This window comes from Podarcis liolepis (assembly GCF_965112155.1).
Source record: "Podarcis liolepis genome assembly, chromosome: 2".
Taxonomy (NCBI): Eukaryota; Metazoa; Chordata; class Lepidosauria; order Squamata; family Lacertidae; genus Podarcis; species Podarcis liolepis.
In genome coordinates this window covers 84,808,181-84,831,248 of record NC_139555.1, presented here as the reverse complement: position 1 = coordinate 84,831,248, position 23,068 = coordinate 84,808,181, and the positions used below count along the sequence as shown (strand labels likewise).

General features: G+C 41.8%; 1 protein-coding gene across 4 annotated transcripts in view; it reads left to right on the top strand.

Annotated features, from left to right (window-relative positions):
* The first annotated feature begins 4,590 nt into the window (after positions 1 to 4,590).
* Positions 4,591 to 23,068, top strand: part of EEFSEC (eukaryotic elongation factor, selenocysteine-tRNA specific) — a 154,037-nt gene continuing 135,559 nt past the window's right edge. For 2 of the 4 annotated variants that reach the window (XM_083489338.1, XM_083489339.1), the window contains exons 1-2: positions 4,614 to 4,716; positions 6,198 to 6,610. In XM_083489338.1, coding sequence (XP_083345464.1) covers positions 6,301 to 6,610 — 310 coding nt within the window. In that variant the 5' untranslated portion in view covers positions 4,614 to 4,716; positions 6,198 to 6,300. Of the gene's footprint in view, positions 4,717 to 6,197; positions 6,611 to 8,955; positions 9,013 to 23,068 lie in introns of those variants that run through there. The other 2 variants (XM_083489337.1, XM_083489340.1) reach the window with 2 other exon arrangements.

Here is a 23,068-nt window from a genome sequence, read left to right as displayed (position 1 = left end):
TCTTTAGCTAATCTGGCCTCTGTGCATGTGCAGAGTTCATGTCTCAGCAAACGTTTTATACTATTGAAATGTTGCATCCTTTGGCTAAATTACCATTTGAATAAGGGAAAGGAAGGGTAAGGAGTAGATTTTGAAAACAGGGTTTGATTTTAAACAAAAAAGAGAAACTCAGCAATTTAGGTATTCACCAAAGCTAGCAATTTCAGCCCAAGCAAACTGAGACTGCTTCCTTTATGTACAGGAAAGGGCTAATATCCCTCTGGCCATTCGCGGAACAATCAACCGCTCTCTTATTTATGAGTAAAAATGGCCAGAGTTAGAATTCATAGGATTTTATTTTTATTTTTTTTTAACTTCTCAGCCATTTCAGCCTTACCATTTGCAGACAAAAAAAATTATTATTATTATTAATATTATTATTATTTCCTGCCCTTTATTTACAGGAATGGTCAAGGCTAATTCTACTTGATTATTCATTTGTATGTGCTTAAACTTTGAGTAGACTTTTAAGTCTGATTTTTAAATAGTAGACAAAATGATAAACACTGTAATCACTCAAATGCTTGGTATTACCAGTTGGGCTTCACCTCTCACCTTTTAAAACTAAAGAGCAAAGCTAGGCTGAATTTCAACTCCATTACCACACCAGAATTTAAGAATTACCCTCCAATGCTTGCAGACACATGGTCTTCCACACAGCCACAAATTGGGAGAGTTGAAAGGGACCCTGGGGTCATCTAGTCCAACCCTCCAAAATATAGGGTTCACAGCAAGATTTCACAGCAAGATTTGTACTACCAAAGAGGCATACACATTTAAGTACAGATTTACAGCTGGGAAAGGAAACATCTATACTCCTGAGAGGATCTCTTATAAAGCACAGGTAAAGCAGCCCTAGATTTGTTTTTTTTTTTTTTTTTTAAGGGAATACACAAGTGTTGCCCCCTCCCCTCTTTGCAGTTTCCTTTAAAGGAAGCTTACTCGGGAGTAAATTTACCTAGCACAGAAGTAAGGAGGGAGAAACCAACTGAAAGAGGCAGAGTGAAACAAGGGGGAGGGGGGGGCATTTTCTAACAAAAGAGGCCATGAAGTCTTATAGAGACTGATATCAGGAGCCTTACAATAACTCTTCTGTCCAACCAAATCAAAGTTAAAACTGGACTCAAATATTTTTTCTTAGAATGAACACCATACTTTTATAGGCATACGCTTAATGAAATACATACACTGCATTTTAGCTTGAGCGAGCAGTTGTGCTCAACTAGGCTTTTGCAGCAGAAACATTAGGTTATCATCACCTTCCAAAATAAGACTGTAGACTCACAATCTCAAAAGTTGGGGCAAAGCAAGAGGTGGGGTAAACATTTGCACACTTCATTCTCATCTTGTCTTATTTAGGACTGCTAAGATCCAGCATGGCTTCCTTAGATTTAAATTTTGAAGCAAGCTTGCAGTTTAAACTATGCACACTTAAGAAAAGCAGTCTGCCAGAGACAGAAGGAACAGACAACACACATAACAGACAACATGTAAACATACATATTCTCATATATGTATTAACAGACAACACACATAACAGACAACATGTAACATATAAACAGATATATTCTCATCCTTTAGTTGGTTATTGCAAGGAGTTGGGCCACTACCTCTGGCTTCATTAAGTGAAATTAGTAGGAAGGTCCCACATGGTTTTATGAGCCTCCTTGCCTCTTCAAACACACCACCAGTTAATCAAACTGGTAGGGCTCATAACGCTTGGTCGACTGGGTACCCCTTTATAGATGCATGCGTTGCTGTTGTTGCTTTTTTTGCTTTTTCCTTTTTTTTGGGGGGGGTGTCTGGGATAGAGAAGGGGGAAAGAGAGGGGTTGATTAGGATTGGTATGTCTAGGGGTTTGGTATGCTTAGTACAGGGACGTATAGTAAAGAGGAGAAGGGGCTTCTAGTTGCCTGGCAACTTCCTTAGTGGGTTTTAGAGAGCTCTAGCTATCCGGTTCCTTGCGTTCCCTTTCCTATTTCCTTATTTCCTATTTCCTTATTTCCTATAACCTGGGGTCTCTTTCCACTCTGCCGGTCCTGCCCAATTCCTCATGGGCTATCCCTCCTGGCAACCTCCTACCTATCGTCACATCTCAGGAAAAGGGGCCCTACTGGACGCCCGCGCCATGCGGTGCCAGATCGGGTGATCCCTGGATAGAATTTCGAACTGAAAATCCCCCTTGCTTTTGGAAGCGGGCTCACGCACGATACACGTGTTACCGACCAGTGCGGCTGGGATTGAGATAGAAAGCAAGACCACTTCCTGCCCCCTAGCAAGGACGCTCGGGAAGTTCGGAAAGAGAACTCCAACCCCTTGCTTTCAACTGAGATGCCCGTTGCGGAGAGTCGGCTGTCTTTCCAAGCCGGGTCTCACCGTCTTACTTTCGGGCTCCCAATTGGTGCGGCTGGCTGGAGATTTTAAGGAAAAGAGATAGAGCTCAGAACCCCCCTTTCGGGTTGAGCAGCGGTCCACGGTCTCTCTCACTAACCGGACCAAGAGAAAGGCAAGAAGGAGCGATAGAGAGGAGGGCAGAGAATTCAGTTGCCAGGAGATTCCACCCCCTTCCCACCAGTGCACTGGATTTTCCTTTTTCCTTATACTCACGCGTCTTCTATGATGATCCCGGGATCGATGAATAAGCCGGCTGGATCCCTCTTTTGCTCCCCGGCTGAACTCCTAGGGCTTTCGATTACCGCCCAGAAGATGGCTGGGGGTCCAAAAGGATCTTCCCAGGCAAAATGGCCCGGAGCCGGCTGAAGATTTCGGGGCCCCCAGTCAGCAGCTCGGGAGAACCGCAAGCCCCACGTTGGGCGCCAACTGTTACGGAAAAATCTGGGTGCAGTGTTACTCTGCCACCCAGCTCATCGGACTAAGTCCGTGGGTCCCTGCGGAAGAAAATGAGCTCAGCCGGACGCAGGAGCAAACTGCAGAAGATCCAAGTTTATTGCGCAACAGGTTCAAGGCGAGATTGAACCCAGAGAAAGGGGTGACATGAACTTTTGAAATTTCCCTCCATATCCCAGAATACAGTGCATGAAACGTCACGAATACATTATGGGAAGGTTGGGTTTCACAAGTTACATCATGAATATACTTTACACGTCATGAATACATTATGAAAAGGTGGGATTACATTAATTAGCATTTTCGGATGAGGGAGGGGGGATATGCGGAGCGGGAAATATACATAGATACACATTTATTGAGTACCGGTGGTGGCAAGACAATGGGTCAGAGATATGCATCGTCTGCCACCTAATATTGCCTAGAGGGAAGGTTTGGCAAATTAAGAAGTTCCTGCGTACGTGACCTGCCGCTTCGGGGATTATGGAAGTAGGGATAGCATTATGGAGTCCACGGGGAACTGAGTTGAATGACACTGAGAGCGAAGAAATTGGAGTTACGGTTGATTTTATATCAATTTTTAAAGATTTCAATGATTTCAAACCCATTCTGTACTATAGGGCAAAAGCAGAAACAGAATGGATACATTGTAACAGGAGGTCTGTGATTGGCTAAAGCGGGGCCATAGGAATAAGCGGGGCCTCGGATGTTCCTAGAAGGAAGGGGGAAAGGAGCCCCCCCCCCTTCCGTTCCGTATCATGGACCTAATAGGTATCTAAAGCCATTTGTACATAACAAAATAGGTATTTTATCATGCAGAATGTAGGCACCCTATATATAGAAATGTGCAAACCAGTGATATTTTAGTGAGCAGGCTAGCAGGTGGGGCCCATTACGTACAGCATTGGAGCCTACACAACACAAAACACTGTTGCTGGTTTTATTTACAGTATGTTGATTTGTTTTTTATCTTATATTTTGGAAATATACATCCAGGGTTTTTTTCTTCCTTTAATTTTTTTGGGGCTCCCCAAGAGAGTGGGGCCCTAAGCTATAGCTTGTTCAGTTTATACGTAAATCCGGCACAGACACGCACTTAAACATTACCCGGCTGTTTGCTCCAGTCTCCCTAACAGCGTGGGCAATCCCAGTGGGCAGCTTCGAGGCGCCCTTCTGGCCCCGCTAAATCTTCCTTGCGCAGATCCCCAAAATTTGGCTTGTTCCTCTCAAGACATTTCCGCACAGACGCCTCTCTCCCAGCTTGGGGTCTCCCCCTCGCCGCCCACCCCTCGCACCTCCTGGAAATGCATTTCCCACTAGCATTTCCAGGCAAGGTGTGGGTCGCCTTCATCCAGGCACAGAAAGCGGGAGGGGGGGTAGGGGCTTAGCAACGCCCCCGGCCGGGGAAACACAAAGGCCGGTTCGTCTTGCCGCGCGCAGAGAAAGAGGGAAAACTATCTCCGCAATAACTTATTTGCTCCCTCTCCCCTGCATCAAGCTCCATCTCCAAGACAGGGCGGGGGCGGGGCAGGGAGAAAGGAGGAAGCTTTGCTCTGGAGGACACCCTATTTCCCCCTCCCTTTCCTCCAATTTTCTTCCTCTCTAGGAATCCGCCTCTTTCGCTTCTTTTAACCCTCTGTGAGCCAAAAGCGGCGAACTCTCGCTGCCACTTACTTTCCCAGCAAGCGGGCGGGTGCATTCGCAGGGATACCGGAAGCGGAGGCAACGCGGGGCGGAAGAGGAGTGGGAAGCCTGCAGGGGGCGTGGGCTGGGGGTGGGTTTGAGTGATTAGATTAGGGCAAGGGAAAGCAAACCGCAGGAGCGTGGCCGGTAAGCGAATTTAGGGCTGTATTTATTTGTGTGTGTTTGTATGTGTGCCTTAACTTCGGATTTTCCCAGGGATCAGGTGAATCCGAATTGACTGTTAAAAAAAAAAAAGGCAAAACAGAAAACCATGAGGTTGGATGCTGCATCAGGGAAACGTCACGTGGAGGACACCCACAAAACTGAGGCTCAGGCAGCCTCCAGTGCACAGTCAAGGCACACGAAATCCCCGGGTGGATAAGCCCCATGGGAGTCCCTTTCTGCACTGCGAGGGTGGGAGGAGACATGAATCATTGTAACGAGTGAAAGAAAAACCAGCCCCCTATTTTACCTGAATGGTAAGGGTGAAGGGTGGCGGGAGAGAAAGTAGCAAGGATCTCTCCCCGCCTCCCGAGCCTTGACAGTTCACCTGAGGACAGCACTTCCCAATCTGGTGCCCAGCATTTCCCCCCATTCCAGCAACAACAACAACAACAACAACAATAATAATAATAATTTATATCCCGCCCATCTGGCTGGGTTTCCCCAGCTAACTGAAGTTTCATTTTATAGATTTAATTGATTCTTTTTTATTGTATCTTTGTAAACCGCTTAGAGACTATTGTAGTTAAGCGGTTCAAGTTGTTTAAATTAAATAAATAAGAAACTTAGGAAGCCACCTTAGACTGACACTGTGTACACACTCTTGTTTCCTTCTGCTCCAGTGCACCCACACCACTGGTGTTTGAAGACGTCTGTACATGTGACATCATCCACACAATCCTTATCCTGCAGTTTCTTGGAAAATAATTTCCAGCTTCCACCTGGTTTTAAAGTGTAAACCGCAATTATTTTGCGTTAAGCTGAGGTGTGTACATTGCAGGCCGCTGTTGCACAGGTGCGGATGACAGCTCATGCGTAGATGACAACCTCATGAATAGGAGTTGAGGGGTTGCTTTACGAAAATGACAATGGTGCATTGGGTGAAGACATCCCTGCCCCCTCTCTGCTGTGTACAACACCATGCAAATGTGACTTGAAGTGCAGCAGGGGGAAAGGAACTTGCTGCATTTTAGCCACTAATGTGTACACAGCCTAGATCAGACCATAGCTCAGTATTATCTATTCAGACTGTCAGCAACTCTCCACAGTTTCTGACAGGTGACATTCCCAGCCCTACCTGGAGATGTCAGAGACTGAACCTGAGGATAAAAAGATGCTCCACCACTGAACTATGGCCCTTCCCCTAAGAGGAACTCCAAATGGTTTGTGCTGCAGTCCCCGTCATCCTTGGCCATGCATTCTTGGGCTGTTGGGAAAGGCCATGTGTGCATGATAATGTGGCATTTCATTTTAGAATATGGAGAGAATGTAAGGTAATTTGTACAGCTGGGTGACATTGGGGAACTGCTTTGTATTCAGGATGCTTATAGCAGAGCGAAGCAGAACTTCCTACTCATTCCCACAGCTCACCCCCCCACTTTTTAAAATTAGTGTTTGTTTTACAGTTTCCTGCGATTGGAACAGTCCGAACCTGGCCTGTGTTGTCACAGGGGTGGTGTTGCAAGCAGGACCGCCTTGAAAGAGAAAAGAACTGCTTTCAAGACATCCATGGCCGGTGCAGCTGCTACTCCCCCTGTCCCGAAGCCCAGCACCTCTCATCGACTGAATATAAATGTTGGTGTCCTGGGCCACATCGACAGTGGCAAGACTGCTCTCGCGCGGGCCCTTAGCACTGTTGGTTCCACTGCTGCCTTTGACCGAGCCCCGCAGAGCCGAGCCCGGGGAATCACCCTGGACTTGGGCTTCTCCTGCCTCTGTACAGAGTTGCCTCCACACCTGGGAACCGAGCCTGGTGAGCTCCAACTGACCCTGGTGGATTGCCCAGGACATGCCTCCCTTATTCGCACCATTATTGGAGGTAAGAGGCAGACAGAGGCAAAACTGCCAGGGGTGGGTGGGTTGCCTGCCTGTGCTCTGCAAAGACACTATACTCATTTATTGATTCTGGTAGAGGACTGGTTCAACCTCCTTGTCCCCCTCAGCTCAAAGCTCCCTGTCATGCCACCACTTACAGAGACAGAGTGAATGAGCAAGCAAGCAAGCAAGCAAGCAGAGGCAATCGTTTGCATTTCTTCTTTCCGGTTGCTTGGCAGGACTTGCAATAGCAAACTTTCCTCGCCAAGTGGTTGGAGGAAGTTGCTGTGCTGTTGTTTTTGCAGGAGCCGTTTTGCCCTCGTGATGTTATGGTGGAGAGGGTTAAATGTGTGGCTTGCTTGCATGCCTGTGCAAGGAAGGTAAATTGGGTATGGGTGGGAGGAATAGGCTTTCCTCCCCAATGTGCTCCTGTTAGTGCAAAAAGTTGCCCTCCACCACACACTTGGTAGCCAAATTGGCATGTGAGGTTCTTACTACGTGTAAAAGTGAAGCACAATTCTTTCTTTTTCAAAAATAGAGCATAGATGATGGCTGGCTGTGGATGATAAGAACAAAAAGCAATTGCATTTAAAATAATTTTAAACTTAAATGTTTAATGTACTTGTATAGTTCCTTCCCTTGTACAAAATAGTGTTTTGTGACTGACAGCAAAGGAAATTGTGCCTGAAAGCTCTCCAGTTACGATTGTGAGTGTGTGTTTTTCCAATTCATTCTGTTTGGCAGGTTTTAAGATGCACAGTTTAGGGTAGTATGAAAAATGTCCTGGAAGTGAATTTGGCTGCATTTCCCACATTCGTTATTTGCAAGGTGCCCTGCTAAAGGCAGAGGGAAGAAATAAAGATAAATTGTTCTGGGATTGTAGCCTTGATCCAGCAATTTTCTTTCATTCATTCATTCATTCTGCATAAAGTGACTAGTAAAGGTAAGATATTGTTCTGCCTAAGAATTAATATTGTCTAGAGAAGCACTCCTCAGTGTTTCACCTTTGAAGAATTGTATTTGTTGTTGTGTCTGGCCTTCTTCATGGTGGCACCCTGGTTTTGGACCTCCATGCTCCTTGATACTCATCTGGCTCCTCTGTTGTAGCACTTTCGTTGCCAGCTAAAAACACGGGGTTTTTCTGCTACCCAATCTGCTATTCCGGCAAGAGAGCAGGATGCAAATAAATAAAAATATAAGCTCATAGCATATAAGCAGTCTTGTGGCACCTCAGTAAAATGACATCTACTTTGATCACAGACACAGGTGGAGCAACCAGAGAATTTAAAAATTATATTTCCATGCATATACAGGTTCTGGATGTTTGTTTGTTTGTTTCATTTATTAGTGGCTTGCCGTGAAAAATCCTGAAGCAATTTAACAATAAAAATATCAACAATAAAAGTTTATTTAAAATACAGACTTGGATAAAAATCTTCACTTAAAAGGCTTGTTGGGAAAGGAAAGTCTTCAATTGGTTCTGGAAAGATAATAGAGATGGCACCTGTTTAAAAATTATATTTCCATTTCAGTCCTGGTTCTGAATGACACGATCTATTTTGCAATCTGTATATCGAAGCTGATCAGTGTTGTGAAACATTTTTGATAGGCACTTCGTCAAATGCAGATTGCTGTTACTTCATTGGTGGAAAAAGGCCTGCTTAAATGCAGATGCCCGTAATCTGATGTGCCTTATAGAGAAATAGCTTGTTTGGTTTTCAGCGGGATGTCAAGATTGTTTATTTTGCATATAGAACTAAAGGTTCTTGGTTTTAAAAGGTTTTTGTGTATAGGTGTTCAATCACATTCTCACGCAAGTTGGTTGAATTGTATGAATGCTTCTCAGGGTGGCAGTTTCTTTGCTTGAAGTTTTAAACTAAAATTATATCCGATAAAATAATGTTGTGTCAAGATAGTTTTGCTAAATGAATTTTGTATAGCAGGATCAATCCTATTATGCTGGGCAATATCTGACCTTGTAGGTACTTTGCAAGAGAACACACTAAAACTTAAGGATAAAACTTTTATGTTTTAATAAATGCAGAATATTTGAACAGTAACAAAACAGAAGAGGAATGGAAGATGGAAGTCATATTTCATTCTCTGTGCTTACATTTTTCTTAGAGACTTTGCCCTTGAAAACAAAGCATATCATGTTTTAAATCAAAATAATTTTTTACCTACATGCTAGGAATAGAGAATGCTACAGATCGTTCCACCCCTGACATTTCTAAAAGGTTGGGCGGTAAGATTAAGTTGGTAGTCAAGGTTGGATTTAAATGGTGGGTTTGGAGTCCAGTTTCCTCCTCACTGCATGTCTATCAAAGTTTGTTTTGTTTTGTTTTTAAGATACACTTTAAATGGCCAGTGCTAAAGTGTATTCCAAGACCAGGCATGACTGTCAAGGTAAGGTGTTCTAGCCAGTCCCGTTTTCATAATTATTCTGTACATTCTTGCAAAATGTCTGCGTCTCTCCAATTAGGTGCTGAGCAGTTTCTGCTAGAGTTCAGTGATAGGGGAAGCCTGCTGAGAGGTTATACAAGTTAATCTTTCAGAGGAAATCCAATCCCCATATTTTATTTTAAGGCCACTCTGCGTAGCAAAGTAGTTTAACAAGTAGCAGATTTTTTACTTGCTGATAGTTAATTTCATGCCCTACAAAGGGTCAGCGCACTAATACAGGAGAACATGATTACTTCACCTTACCCTTTCTTCCCTCCTGCCCCCCACACACAGAGCACTGCCTGCGGAACTGTTTGTTTTAGGTTAAACTGTTTTTAAGATGCCCGTTGTTTTTGCTGACTTGGTATTAGTCGAGAGAGCTTCTGCAAGAGCAGATCAAGAATGTATATTGCCTTTTGTTCTTCATGGAAGTACGAAAGCCGGAATAGACTTGCAGTGTTTTAATTCGAAAGCTCCTGCTTGATCCAGATTGTCTAAACCTGTGGGAGGAACGGAGACGAACTTGTAGTTTTGTAATTCCTTACACTTGTCTGAACCTTTGACCTTTTTACTTTTGACCGGAGCTTCATTGTCACCATTTGTCCCTGCAGCTCGTTTCAAAGACGGCTGCCTACAAGTGTCTGTTTCCACTTTGCTGCTGTGTTCTTTTAAGGAAGGGTATTAATTCATACCTGATACATTGAAGGGCCAAGACTTTTGAACTCTTGCAAGGGCTGGCGGGGAGGAGGAGAAGCTGAATACAGCAAAAGTGGATTTTGCTGATGCAAATAACTACTGTTAAAGTCATGGAAGATCAAGAAAATTGTGGAGTTATTACTACTGCCTTAATTTTTTCCTCTTATTTAGATTATTTGTAAGATTACCATAGTAGACTTCCTGGTTCTATATAAATACTTGCGTTCAGCCTATTGAGCTGCCCTTCCTAATAAAATCATTCTTGGCCTACATATCCAGTCATTTATAATTAGGGTGTTAGAAATGATGGAATCGTCCCCCTCACTCCTACAGAGAAGGGCAACAGCTGATTGAAGATCTCGTTCTTCTTCTGTAGTTAGCATCATGATGAAAATGGCCCATCTTAGGCTCCTTTTTTGCATTTTCAGCATAGGCTAAATTTCTACAGGCTACTGGAACTGTAAAATATGTCTCATGGAGAAGGACCATAGCTCAGTGATTGAGCATCTGCCTTGCAGCCTTGCATGCAAAAGGATCAGAGGTGGGAAGAACTACTACCTGAAACCCTGGAGAATAACAGCCAATTAGAATAGACAGTACTATGCTAGATAGATCAATGGTCCAAATCAGCAGAAGGCAGCATATCTATTGTCATCTGTGGAAAACGTCTGTGTCAAGAAATGGGCTAGCGAAATATAGTGGTACCTGGGGTTACATACGCTTCAGGTTGCATACACTTCAGGTTACAGACTCCGCTAACCCAGAAATATTACCTCAGGTTAAGAAATTTGCTTCAGGATGAGAACAGAAATTGTGCAGCGGCAGCGGGAGGCTCCATTAGCTAAAGTGGTGCTTCAGGTTAAGAACAGTTTCAGGTTAAGAACAGAGCTCCAGAACGAATTAAGTTCTTAACCCGAGGTACCACTGTATTACCTTTGAAAACAAAATGGAAAAAATCATTTTAAAAAGGTCTGAAATTCTGCTAATGTGCTTTTGACATTTTCAAGGCGTTTATTTGAAACAAGCTCAGTGTGCTTCTGATTGGAGGCAGATCTATGTAGAGAACTGTTGGAAAAAAGAGAAATAAACATGTGCATTCCTCTGTAGGACCAAATTAGTTGTTAGGCAGCAAACACAGGACTTGAAAATGGAGTCACTGTTTATTTCCTGAAAAACAGTGTATAAGGAGTGTGATTTTTCAGGTGAGTGATGGCATGTGTCCTTAATTCCCTGTGCCTTCTGCTTTTGTCTTCCATGTACCCCTTTCCCAAATTGACTTGTTCTCAATTCACTCTTTGTCATCTAAAATTGAGGAGACTGCAGAGGGAATGTGACAGGCAAGGAAGTGGTCAAGCACCCTTCTTTGCCAATTTTCTCTGTGGAAATCATAACCCACTCCAGCTCGTGTTTTTCTGCCAGTCGCTTAGTTCAGTCCTTTTTGCAACGAAACACCTCTTTAAGAGTGCAGTCCTAAATGCATTTACAGGGGAGTAAGCCCCAGTGAATGAACAGCAATGAAACCTGTTTATGAGTAATCACACATAGGCTTGCTCTGCTCTGTTGCAATCTTGTGCAGACACACATTTGAGTAAGCAGGCTGTAAAATGCATTTCCCATTTATCAACGCTTTGGTTGGGCCAGAGTTTCTGTTTTGCGTTTTGTCTGTTTTTAACTTGTAATACATATTCCTTGATGTCTAAAACAAAAATGGATGAATATATAGAAATCGACTGTTGGCATTACTCATTTACCTTTAAAAGGCATACAAAATCCCTCTGCTCAATATGCTAGTGCACAAGAGGGCAGTGTTTGCTTGCAAAGTAGGATCTTTAGGATAGAAGTGTAGGGTAACAGGTCACTGAATTAGAATTGGGAGAAAATAAAATGAAGGGCCGCATAGCTTGAAGTTTAAACTCTAATTCCGGTTCTCCTTTTCAGTGACCCCCACCTCCCTTACTTGATTTAAAACAAAAAGTGGAGGACACTCTGTCTGATGAATTTCCTCCTTAAAGTATGCTGTTAACCTTGTCTGGAGTCCAGGCACCTCTCTTTTCATGGGAGAAAGAATCATGTCTTATGCTTCATTATGTAAATACTAGGTAGTGTGACTACTAAGTCACCTCTAAGTCTACTAAGTCACACTCAGAGAAGACTAATTGAAATCAGTCAACCTAAGGTAGTCATTACTAACTTAATTCCATTGATTTGAATATGTCCGTTCTGCATATGATATAGTAGTTGGATACTACCCATCACTGTTGTGGTGCAAAATATTTGTTAGTTAGGAAAATAAATCGGCTGCTCTTCTTTCACTTGCAGATAAGGGGTCAATATGTTTAATATATGTTTATCTGAGGGTTTAATATATGTAATATCTGATTTGTGAAATTAGTGCATTGCAGCATTTAGTACAGTACTGTTACATGCATTGATGTGTTAGGGAACATCCCCTTATAGTTATAGCAGAAATAAACAAAAGAGAGATAATTAAACACCATAACTCCCAACTGTCTTCTGACTCTCCGCATCCCCTCATATTGCATTTTTGGTTCTAAGGCCTTCAAGTAAGCTAGCAGCAGCAGAATTTAGGAGTGGCATGATGACTGTAGTGTAAAATATCCTTGGACTTCTTACATGTTAAAACCATGAGGGGGAAGGAGGGGGAAAAGACTGGAAGATATATAAATTCACAAGTAGTAATGGCCCCACTCTATTCAGTTTAAGAAGGATATTGATGTACTGAGACCCATCCAGAGGAAGACAACAAAAAGGATGAGGGTTTAGGAGATCAAATCCTTTGAGGAAATATTGAAGGAGTTCTGTATGTTTAGCTTGGAAAAGAGATGATTGGGAGGTGACATGATAGCCATCTTCAAACACATAGACAGCTTTGAGGATCTTTCTCGCAATCAAGTGGTATATCAGCTTTATGAAATGAATAAAATAAATATGTGAAGGACTGTCATATGAATCAAATTTGTTTTCTCTTGCTGCTCCAGGGCGTAAGACTCAATACAGTGGTACCTCAGGGTAAGAACTTAATTCATTCTGGAGGTCCGTTCTTAACCTGAAACTGTTCTTCACCTGAGGTACCACTTTAGCTAATGGGGCCTCCCACTGCTGCCACACCGCTGCCGCACAATTTTTGTTCTCATCCTGAAGCAAAGTTCTTAACCCGAGGTACTATTTCTGGGTTAGTGGAGTCTGTAACCTGAAGCATCTGTAACCTGAAGCATATGTAACCCAAGGTACCACTGTAACAACAACAACAACAACAAAAACCAGTTTCAAAATACAAGAAAGGGTTTAAAAATATTTATTTATTTTCATTACCTGAGTGAAATCTCTCTGGGTGGCAAATAATAATAAGATAATAATAATAATAATAGAATATAAAATTTTAGCTACAACAAAAAAGAGCACACTGAACACCCCCCTGTTTAAAAACTGAGAGACCCATACTACATAAGTCGTACAAATGGTCTGGGTAAGCAGAAATTTCTCCCCGGTGCTGAAAAGACCATACTGTGCTGTCAGACACATATCTAGAGCATGGCCTCTGAAGCAAATCTTAATACAGTGGTACTTCGAGTTACAAATGCCTCAGGTTACAGATGCTTCAGGTTACAAACTCTGCCAACCTGGAAGAGTTACCTCGAGTTGAGAACTTTGCCCCAGGATGAGAACGGAAATTGTGTGCCGGCGGTGAAAGCACACCTCTAGTTAAGAACAGTTTCAGGTTAAGAACGGACCTCCGGAACAAATTAAGTTCGTAACTAGAGGTACCACTGTATTTGGGTAGGTAAATATGGAGAAGGCCAAACTATGGGAAGAACTTCCTGACGGTATGGGTTTTAAAAATAGGAGAATGGACTGCCTTGGAAGTTGTTGGACTCTCCTTCAGTAGACATTTCTAAGCAACGGCTGGATGGCCTCTGAGGGAAGCTGTGGCTGCAAATTTCCTGCATCAGCAGGGAGACAGATTATATGACCTTTGAGATCTTTTCCAACTCTATGATTCTGCATTTGTTGGTGAAGACATATTGTCTGCCTGACTACAGTGTCTTAAAATGGCTATTCCAGAAGGCCCCTTCGTTAGTTCATTAAGTTAGTTTGTGCCAAGTGCAAATCAGATTGCACTAAGATGTTGCTTATATACTCCCATAGCTTTTAAAGTACAAACTGAGTATGTGTTTAATATAGTATACCTCCAGAATTCTGTCTAATATAGTAGTAATTAATGTTATTCTACCCCCCCCCAATTACAGATAATTCCAACAGGATCTAGGGATATACTTTTGTTAAAACAGAGTTTTCTAGGCAGAGATCCAGCTTTTTTGGCCTGTTCTTATGTAGACGGCATTCCATAATCTGGATTATTTGTTGCTCCTTTTTTTACATTTATTCCAGATTGCCTCCATTCTTGTTTCCAAGAGACCTCCATTTTGAGACAGCCATGAGCAAGCCAGGGAGAGGAGAATCAAACCTTCTCAGTGATAATTTTCAGTTGGCTTCTTGGGTTGCATCCTATAATGGAGAAAATTGAGTGAGATTCCTGCAATGAAAAACAAGAACAGCCCAGAGGATAGATATGATGGGAAAGATATTGTATATTCTGTGAGAAAATGTTTTCTGTGCTGTCTGTAAATTTCAGACTAAATAGCCATTCTGAAGTGCCGCTTTTCTAAACAGTTTGCTTCCGTAAGCATTACAGGCAGAGTAAATACCAATAATTCCCGTTCCCCGTGTTCTTATCTGCACTTCTACCAAAATGTTCTCGCGCAGCCTATCTAATCTTTTCAAGTGAACATCAAATGATTAGTGTCGGGTCCCAATTTGAATTATGATTTCTGTTTCAAGCCCAAGCTGATTAGTTCTGTGTTAGATTGTGATTATCAGCATTACCAGTATCTGGCGTGGCTGCAGCCCACCATAAGCTTATTTGTGTGTTTGTGTGCAAGTGTAATACAAACAGGCACATGCCTATGACTATTAGAAGAGTTTGGTTAGAAACTACTGTTCGGAGGTATTTTACTATTACTGTAATATGAATTTTTGCAGATGGTGACTGATGTGAACGACAGGCTTTCAATCTTAGTAGGATTAGCACATCTCTTCAGCCTGCTTTCCGAAACACCCCCCTCCCTGCGCATTGATAGTTTATTAGGTGCAAGCCTTTAATTTGGTCTTCTTCTTCTTGGGGAAGCTGGAAAAGGGAATCTCCTAAAGGATAATCTTATCTGTGATGCCCCAAAGAAGAAGTTTTTATTCCTGCATCTGCTTTCAGGTTATTCTTTTCTCTGGCTTTAATGAGACACCCTTTGATCTCCGGTCCCCTAATCTAGAGTAAGAAATAGGCAATATTATTGAACCACCTTTTGCTGATGAAAGCACATGCAGGCTTTGGTGTTGCTCGGTGCTTTTTCATTCCAAGCTTTAATACGTTCGCTTGGAAGTAAGCTTCGTGAAGAACTGTTCCGTGGTAGCGTGGTTAGCATTGTACTCCTTGTCAGGCAGAAATGAAAAGCAGATGCCATTGGTTTATTTTGCTTTGCTTACAGATGGCAACCAAATAGGCAGTTCTGTTTTTCTAGAAAAAGAGGTGCTGGAACTCACTACAAACACCTCCCTCCTTCTCTTAGAATGGCAATGGTGCCCACCTGAGAGTTGCCGGAACTTCAGCAAATTCCGGCTGGGGAAAAAAATCCCTGCTCATAGGCTTTGTAAAGCTTTCTATTCCAGGCTTGTAAACAGTTCCTTCTTGGGTTGCATGAATACAGAAAGAATCTTCTGTTGTAAGAAGGAAAAAAGAAGAAGGCAGCCCAGCAGGTGACAGGGTTGGAAGCTTTTGTAAACTACAAAACAATCCTTCCACACCCTGCTTTCAGTTAACCTGTGGCACGCTGATGACTTACATGAACCTGTGCAGACAGATGGGTTTTTTTTTTTTACTGTTGTGGACTTTATTGGAAGATTGTTTTGGTATCTTCTACATGAACATATGTGAAGACTTATGTTGTGTCTGCACATGAGCTTTGGGAAGCATGTGCATGAAAGAGCCTATTTTTTGTCGCTGTCACTGTTTTTGTTCTTTAAGTGTACTTTCGCTAAACAAAGTCCACCCCTTATTTCCATGGTGCTGCTGCGGACAGCATTGTATTTCACTGGACAAGAAAGTCTTCAGAAGTAAGGAAAGACTGCTTTGGAACAAAAGAAAGAAATTGTGCTGTGTCCGGGCATGTGTGTCATTTACAAGTGGGAGCTCTACAGATTCCTTATATTTGACAGCTGTTTTCTAAAGACAAAGCACAGTCTCTAGCTGACCGATGTTGTCATTGGGTCTTCCCCACCCCCATCCTCAGAGCAATTTTATCTCCATTGAGAGACCCCTAAACCCATTGGCAGGTCCATGGCCTGTGATTAAATCTCACGCTTGGGCGAAATTCTAATGAGGGTAATTGTTTCCTCTTTTCAAGTCTGTGGTCCCCTCATCAAAGACCAATACGGAAATTATGCATTTCTGTTGTAAAGCGGGAGGTCACAATTACCTGAACCTGTGGTTGACTTTGGAGGATTCTGAGTGGTGTTCGGGCAGCGGTTATCCACTCTGACATTCTAGTATGTGAAATGATTTAAAGCGTGGCTTTTAAACAGGCAAATAACTACCGCTGGTATGCCTCAATCTGCTATGGCATTTGCTTGCTGCTGTTGTAGCATCTTGACTACTATTGGAGAAGGGCCATGATGACTATGCATGGTTTGGTTTCAGTATAACCAATTGTGGAATAGTGAACAAGGGTTTACATCACAGAATTGGGTTTCTGGAGGAGTTTGTACCTACATGTTGGTCTATGAATTATTACAGCAAAAGTGGAGCAAAAGTGTGGAATAATACTGTGAATGAATGTTGAGCTTCTGTTGCATTTGGGTCCCCCATATACAACGACGTCCATAGTACTAGTGGTTTGATAGTGTTATATTTTGCAGAAGGACACAAGCTCCAAAAGTATGCTTTTTATTCTTGTGGCACTGCAAATAGAGAGGAAATGTATGGATGAAACAACATAGTATGCTTTTCCAGAACCCAAAATTGATTTATATGGTGTGTCCAAGCCAGCAGTTTTAGTGCATTTTGTTTCGTTATGTGGTATTTCTCTCTGCGTTTCCGCCAGATTTGCAGGGGGGTGGGGCTTACTAGAAGTTAAAATTTCAATAAAGCAAATACATTAATGCAAGTATTAAACCATTGCAACGTATAAAAGAAGCACAACATGGCATAACAGAAATGCAGAGAAGGTTTAGGAACTTGGGAACATAATAAGGCCTTTGTAGGTCATTGATTGGATACCATTGCCCAATAGTACTTTTCCCCCTGGGCCCAGGCCTCAGGTAACGGGGGCACCTGAAGAAGGAACGTGGTCAAACATTTTAGTTCATGAGCAGGTAAATGTGAAGGCAAGTGGTTCTTAGGGATCCCAGTCCCAAGCTCTGAAGGGCTTTAAAGGTTGAAATTAGTACTTTGAAATGAGCCTTGAATAAACTGGAGCCAGCAGAGTTAATGAAGCACAGATATAATGTGGTCATAGCGTCCAGTTACATTTATCTTTCTTTCCACCATTAATGTTTGCACACCTTAGTTGGTAGAGCATGAGGCTCTTAATCTCAGGCCCTTAGGCTTGAGCCCCACCTTGGGCAAAATATTTCTGTATTGCAGGGAGTTGGAAGAGATGACCCTTCCATCTCTACAGTTCTGTGATTCCATGATTTTACATACTTCAAATGCTTTCTCCTTATCAGTTCACATACTTGGATTTCTTACTTTTTTAAAACCTTGAATTAGCATAGATTCACTGCTTACAAAACAAAAACAAAAGCTCTAATAATGGAAGATATCTCTGTAGTGATGAATACAGTATTATGTGGGGAAGAAAACAAACTGGAGCATGAAGATTGCTGTGGAAATTAACTGCTTGTGGCATAGAGTGTCCGTCTCCTCAGTTGCAGTCAGGTTATGAAAGAAACCCTTCTAGTTGGAGGCTACTTAAGAAGCAGTGATAACACTCTAAAGTCATGTGTCCTACTGAAGGATCATAGGAGGAGTAACTGACTTGGATTCCTGCATTCTTTTTCACCTTGTGCTTCCTGAAAAGCCGCTCCAGAAGTTGGGGAATTATCCTGAGCTGCAGTGGGAAGGAGGAATCACCCAAAGTTGGGTGGAGGCAGCATGTGCAAGCAGAGCTTTCCTCATGCAAGGTGCTTCCACCCAATTTTGGATGCTTCCCCTCTCGCCCGCATTGCTCTGTGCTCTATCCCATTCGGTTCAGGAGGTCCTCTGACCTTTGGGAGAGGCATTTCATTGGTGGTGGGGAGCACAGAGGGTTTATTCTTTGCAAATATAAGTCATTTTTAACATCTGGGGGAGGGGGCTTGTATGGGTCAAAATCTAACCATGCATGCCCACTGGAAAAGAAGGCATTGTGCACTTAGCTCCACTTTAATCTCAGGGCTGTGGGTTTGAGCCCCCACCTTGGGCTCCCCACTTTTAGCTCCACTTTGGACCATGACTATAATAAAGTGTCTACAGCAATTCTCTGGGTTGATGCAGTACTTAAGGGAAATGCAGACCATGGTCTTTTCTTAGTTGCAATATCTGCCAAGAGCAGCATGTAGTCAGTCAAAGCGGAATACAATTAAAGCAGCAATAGAAAGGTTGTATGTACTATACAGCTTCTGGAAAACTTGGATACGGGGTTAAAAACCAGACATTTGAAAGTGGTGATGTGAATATCATAAAAACAATTTTTCAGAAATAATGTCTCTCCAGTTTCATGCAAACAAAGGTGGTCCTATACAACAACTGATATGAAGAAGTTTGCATGTGCAACAGTGGCGTAGCGTGGGGGGTGCAGGGGGGGCCCGGCCGCACCGGGCGCAACATCTGGGGGTTAGGGTTAGGGGGCGCAAATCCATGGGTTAGGGGGCGCAAATCCACGGGTTAGGGGGCGCAAATTACTTGCCTTGCCCCGGGTGCTGACAACCCACGCTACGCCACTGATGTGCAATCCTCTGGTGAGGATTGCACATAAAAGTAAAAGTAAAAAAGAAAAAAAACACACACACACACACCAGAGTTTTAATTGCCTCTGGACTTTTATATCCTTGACCACCCATGCTGCACTATTTTGTTATACTAATTAGCTCTGCCCTGTTAAGGCAATGGGTGATGTTAGAGCTCTTGGCTTTCACAGGAGGTGCATTCCAATTTTCACGAAAAGGTTTTGAATGATACTTTTATCTTGTCATGCATGCTGTGTCTGCCAATTTGATCTTATGAGAGGACTAGGTGCAATCCAGAAACTTCTCACTTGGCAGAATGTCCATGAAAGGCATTGGGATTGTTACATATTAAACAGTTTGTTGATTGCGGCTTTAGATCTTTATTAATTGAATTCCAAACGATGAGTTTGAATTGAAATTTCCCTTCAGGAAGGGAAAGAGAGTACATTGGTAGCGGTAACACAATGAAATAATCCATATTTTGAGTCCCATTCTTGGTATTTTGGAACATACTTTCCATTTGAAATCATGTCACTTTGATGTCTCTAGATGTTTCTTGCTTCTATTTATATTACAAAATAAACAACCCACATTTAATTGTGTCAAAATTGCTGGTTAAATAGGTTCTTCCTCTTGAATTTGTTATTGCCTTCCATAATATTTCAGTTCCTTTTCTTCTAAGTATATGGGTTGTACAAGATCACCAGATGCTGCTGCTGCATCATAGATTTGTAGAGTTGGAAAGGGACCACAAGGGTCATCTAGTTCAACCTGCAATGCAGGCATCTTTTGCCCTTCTTTTACTTATGTAGAGCAACTCCACATGTGCCCTATGATATAAATAATCAGCTGTGCTGCCATGGCTGAATCTGCATAGGATTGGTAGTTGATCACGGCTAAGATTTGTACACTTACATGCCACAAACTGAATAACTTTACATATAGACTGGAAGGTTTTGCAAGATTAAGTGAAATACGCTTCATAATGGACTCATTTAAATGGTCTAAATGTAATATACAAGCTATGCTACTAAGTTAGAAACCTTACAAGAATAATTACAAAGCTCTTAAGGCATTCTTAGTTTTAAAAAGGGTTATGAATTTTTCTTTGTAGGATGCCTTGTGGAAGGGGTTGAGGAGAGGGGGTGTTATTGGTTTGTGTTTTTTTGTGTTCTTGTTTTTATCATGTGTTTTGTGTTTTAGACTGTATTTTATGTTGTGAACTGCCCTGAGATCTACAGATTAAGAGTGGTATATAAATTTATTATTATTAATTATTATTATAATTTGCTGTACAGTGTGTCTGTAAGTTGCTCAGCATTTCCTCATTCAATCAAGATCAGATAATGATTTAATTGTAACTATGCTACTGTAGAGATTTGGCATCTTTATCCTATTTTTCTTGTATATGCAATTTTCAGTGCATTTTCTTAACTCTACAAATATGTTATAGGAGGCTTAGAGAAGCAAACAGGCTTTTTGATGAGGAGAACAAATGGCAGGCATCTATTCAACATGATTACAAGAAGACTACAAGTGCAAGTTTGCATGGGATTTCCTGAATGCTTTTGTAATGCTGTCATAGTAGTTAAGCAATAAGAAAATATAGCAATTAATTGTTCTTAGTTCTTGGTTCATAAGTTTATTGTTCTGGCCAAAGGCCATGACAAACTTGTAGCAATAATAATAATAAAAATTGTACAGAACATCCATCCACAATACAAGCCAACATCCATGTTGTAAGAGAGAAAAGATGTCAGAGACACCAACAAGCTTAAATCTAGCTTGATTTCAGATTAAACATCCATATCACCAAAACAGCTTACAGCGATTTTATCTAACTCATTTTGTAACTACTATTATAACTACTGAAGTACTTGAACTTGATATATGGAACAAAAAAGGTGCAATACAATACAAGGACTGGTAAACAACTTTCTCTGATGTAATATTTGACTATAATAAAAGTTACCACAATTCCTAATCAATTTTGGGAACTGTAATCTTATCCTTTTTTGATGGAGCCCAAGGGGGTTCTATAGCTTCAGCAAGGTTGTTGCATCATGTGCCTTCAGCCCATGCCCTAGCCCTATAGGCTTGAACTAGGGGTCTTCTTCAAGTATTTGGCCGAAGTGACATTTTTCATATGATTTTTCTAAAGCCATTTTAGCAGGTTGTTTCTTGCCTGCCCATCACACAAGGGTGTGGTATCCCTCACTCTTTGGCATAGTAGGGAGTGATGCACACAGATAGAAAATAAGCTAAGTATGTAATTGAAAAGCCACCCGAATTCTTGCAAAAATGTGGAAGTTGTGTAGCGAAACCAGCCTTTCGGTATAAGGCATTTTAGGGAATCTTGAAGTATACATGTATGATATATTGTACAGTGGTACCTTGAGTTACAAATGCTTTGGGTTACAAACACTTCGGGTTACAAACTCTGCTAACACGGAAGTAGTACCTCGGGTTGCGAACTTTGTCCCAGGATGAGAACGGAAATCGAGCAGTGGCGGAGCGCCTCAGGTTAAGAACAGTTTTGGGTTAAGAATGGACCTCCGGAACGAATTAAGTTCATAACCCGAGGTACCACTGTATGTTGCGTAAGTAATATCCTGCTAAGTATGCCATATAGATTTGGGTGCATATCCCAATGTCCATTGCCTGACACGGAATTTTGGAACCTTTGTTTGAACCAGCAGGGCGCTTTTGTTGTGACTCCCAGGAGGCAGTGGCCTCAGTTCTCAGTAAGTTTTATTTTATTTTGATAGAGGGGCAGGAAATATATATATTCTTGTTATAGTTTTTGGAGGTGAATGAGTAAAATCTGTTTGAGTTGTTTCTCATAAAGAGCCTCATATATACCGGTACCCATTATAGAACAGAACAAAGTGTTCAGTGAATGGGAAATATGAGACACTGGTTAAGGGAGAATGTGATTAAAGGAGTAGTGTTTGCAAAACTAATTTAAGTAAATTTTAGGGGTCAAGCAGAGCATAGCAGTGTATAAAAAGTAACTGATGTCAGTTCAGCTGAAATGCCACATAAGGCTTTGCCATAGAGCGGTTTGCAGTAACCAGCTTGATGAAATCTTGAAAGTTGGTAGTAGAGTAAAGCACATTGATGTCAAATGCCAGTTTGCCCTGCAGCAGGAAAAATAATTAACAGATTAATTTTCCAAAAATAAATGTATTCATGGGCACACTTTTTTCCTCCTCCATATGGAAATGAGACTGCATGCTTCTTGAGAGTCTCTCAGCTGTTACATCTTTTGCCCTCTGTGCTTTTATGTACCAAAAACTTGAGCTTAAGCAACTGCTTGTTTCTACATATCCAAGCTCATTTGGTGGTTTCAGCATTTCATTAAAAGCGATCAGTACTCTTTAATTAAACATAATTTTATCTTAGCAAAGCATTTGCTGTTAGGGGCTGTTGTTGGTTTATTGAATTTGGCCCACACTTAGCTATTTCAGCAGGTTTCCTTGTCTGAAAACAATTAATATTCAACGATGTTCGAGTGAGTTGAGGAAGCAGGAATGTTGCTCCATCAGTATTTTTTCCCCCATTTACTTGTCCCTTTTGGAAGGTAGTCAGAGATTCCAGTGGAAGCTTCCAAAGAGCCAAGGTCTTTAACCAATTCTGTTAGCATATCAACCTGGCAGAGTGAGATGTTTAAAGGTCTTTGGATGATCATAATCATATTAATATTTATTAAACCACAACTCCAGTTACCCTGTTGTGATCAGTGTTTGATCAAGGGTGCAATCCAGATGGAGTCAGGTGTCCCTGTCTCATTGAAACTGAAGAATACAGGCACTTGTGCCCTGTAGGTTTCAGATATTTATGTATTTTACTTTATGATTATATTTAATGATGTTTTAATGTTTTTATTGTACACCCCCATGAATTTTTAAAATGAGCTGGCGGTTTAGAATTTTTCATTTATTTATAAGAATAATGTAACTCCTGGACTGTACTTTGACCAGCTTTAAGAGTAGTAAAAAAACCCTATTTTTAAATGTAGATTTTGTAGGATTCAGAAGTACCAGGTTGTTTGAGCTGCCTATGGGAATTGACTGCTTAGAACTCCTTGGAGGAATGAAGCAAGATTTAAATGAGCAGAGGACATAAGCTACAGAAGAGGGTTAGAGAGAAGTTAAATGGGCAGTTTGTTGGGAGAGACTGGCTGACAATCATATCTTGGCTTAAAATGAATGCGCCCCTTGACCATGCATAGAACCCTTCACATCTCGTTCACGAAAGCTGGTGA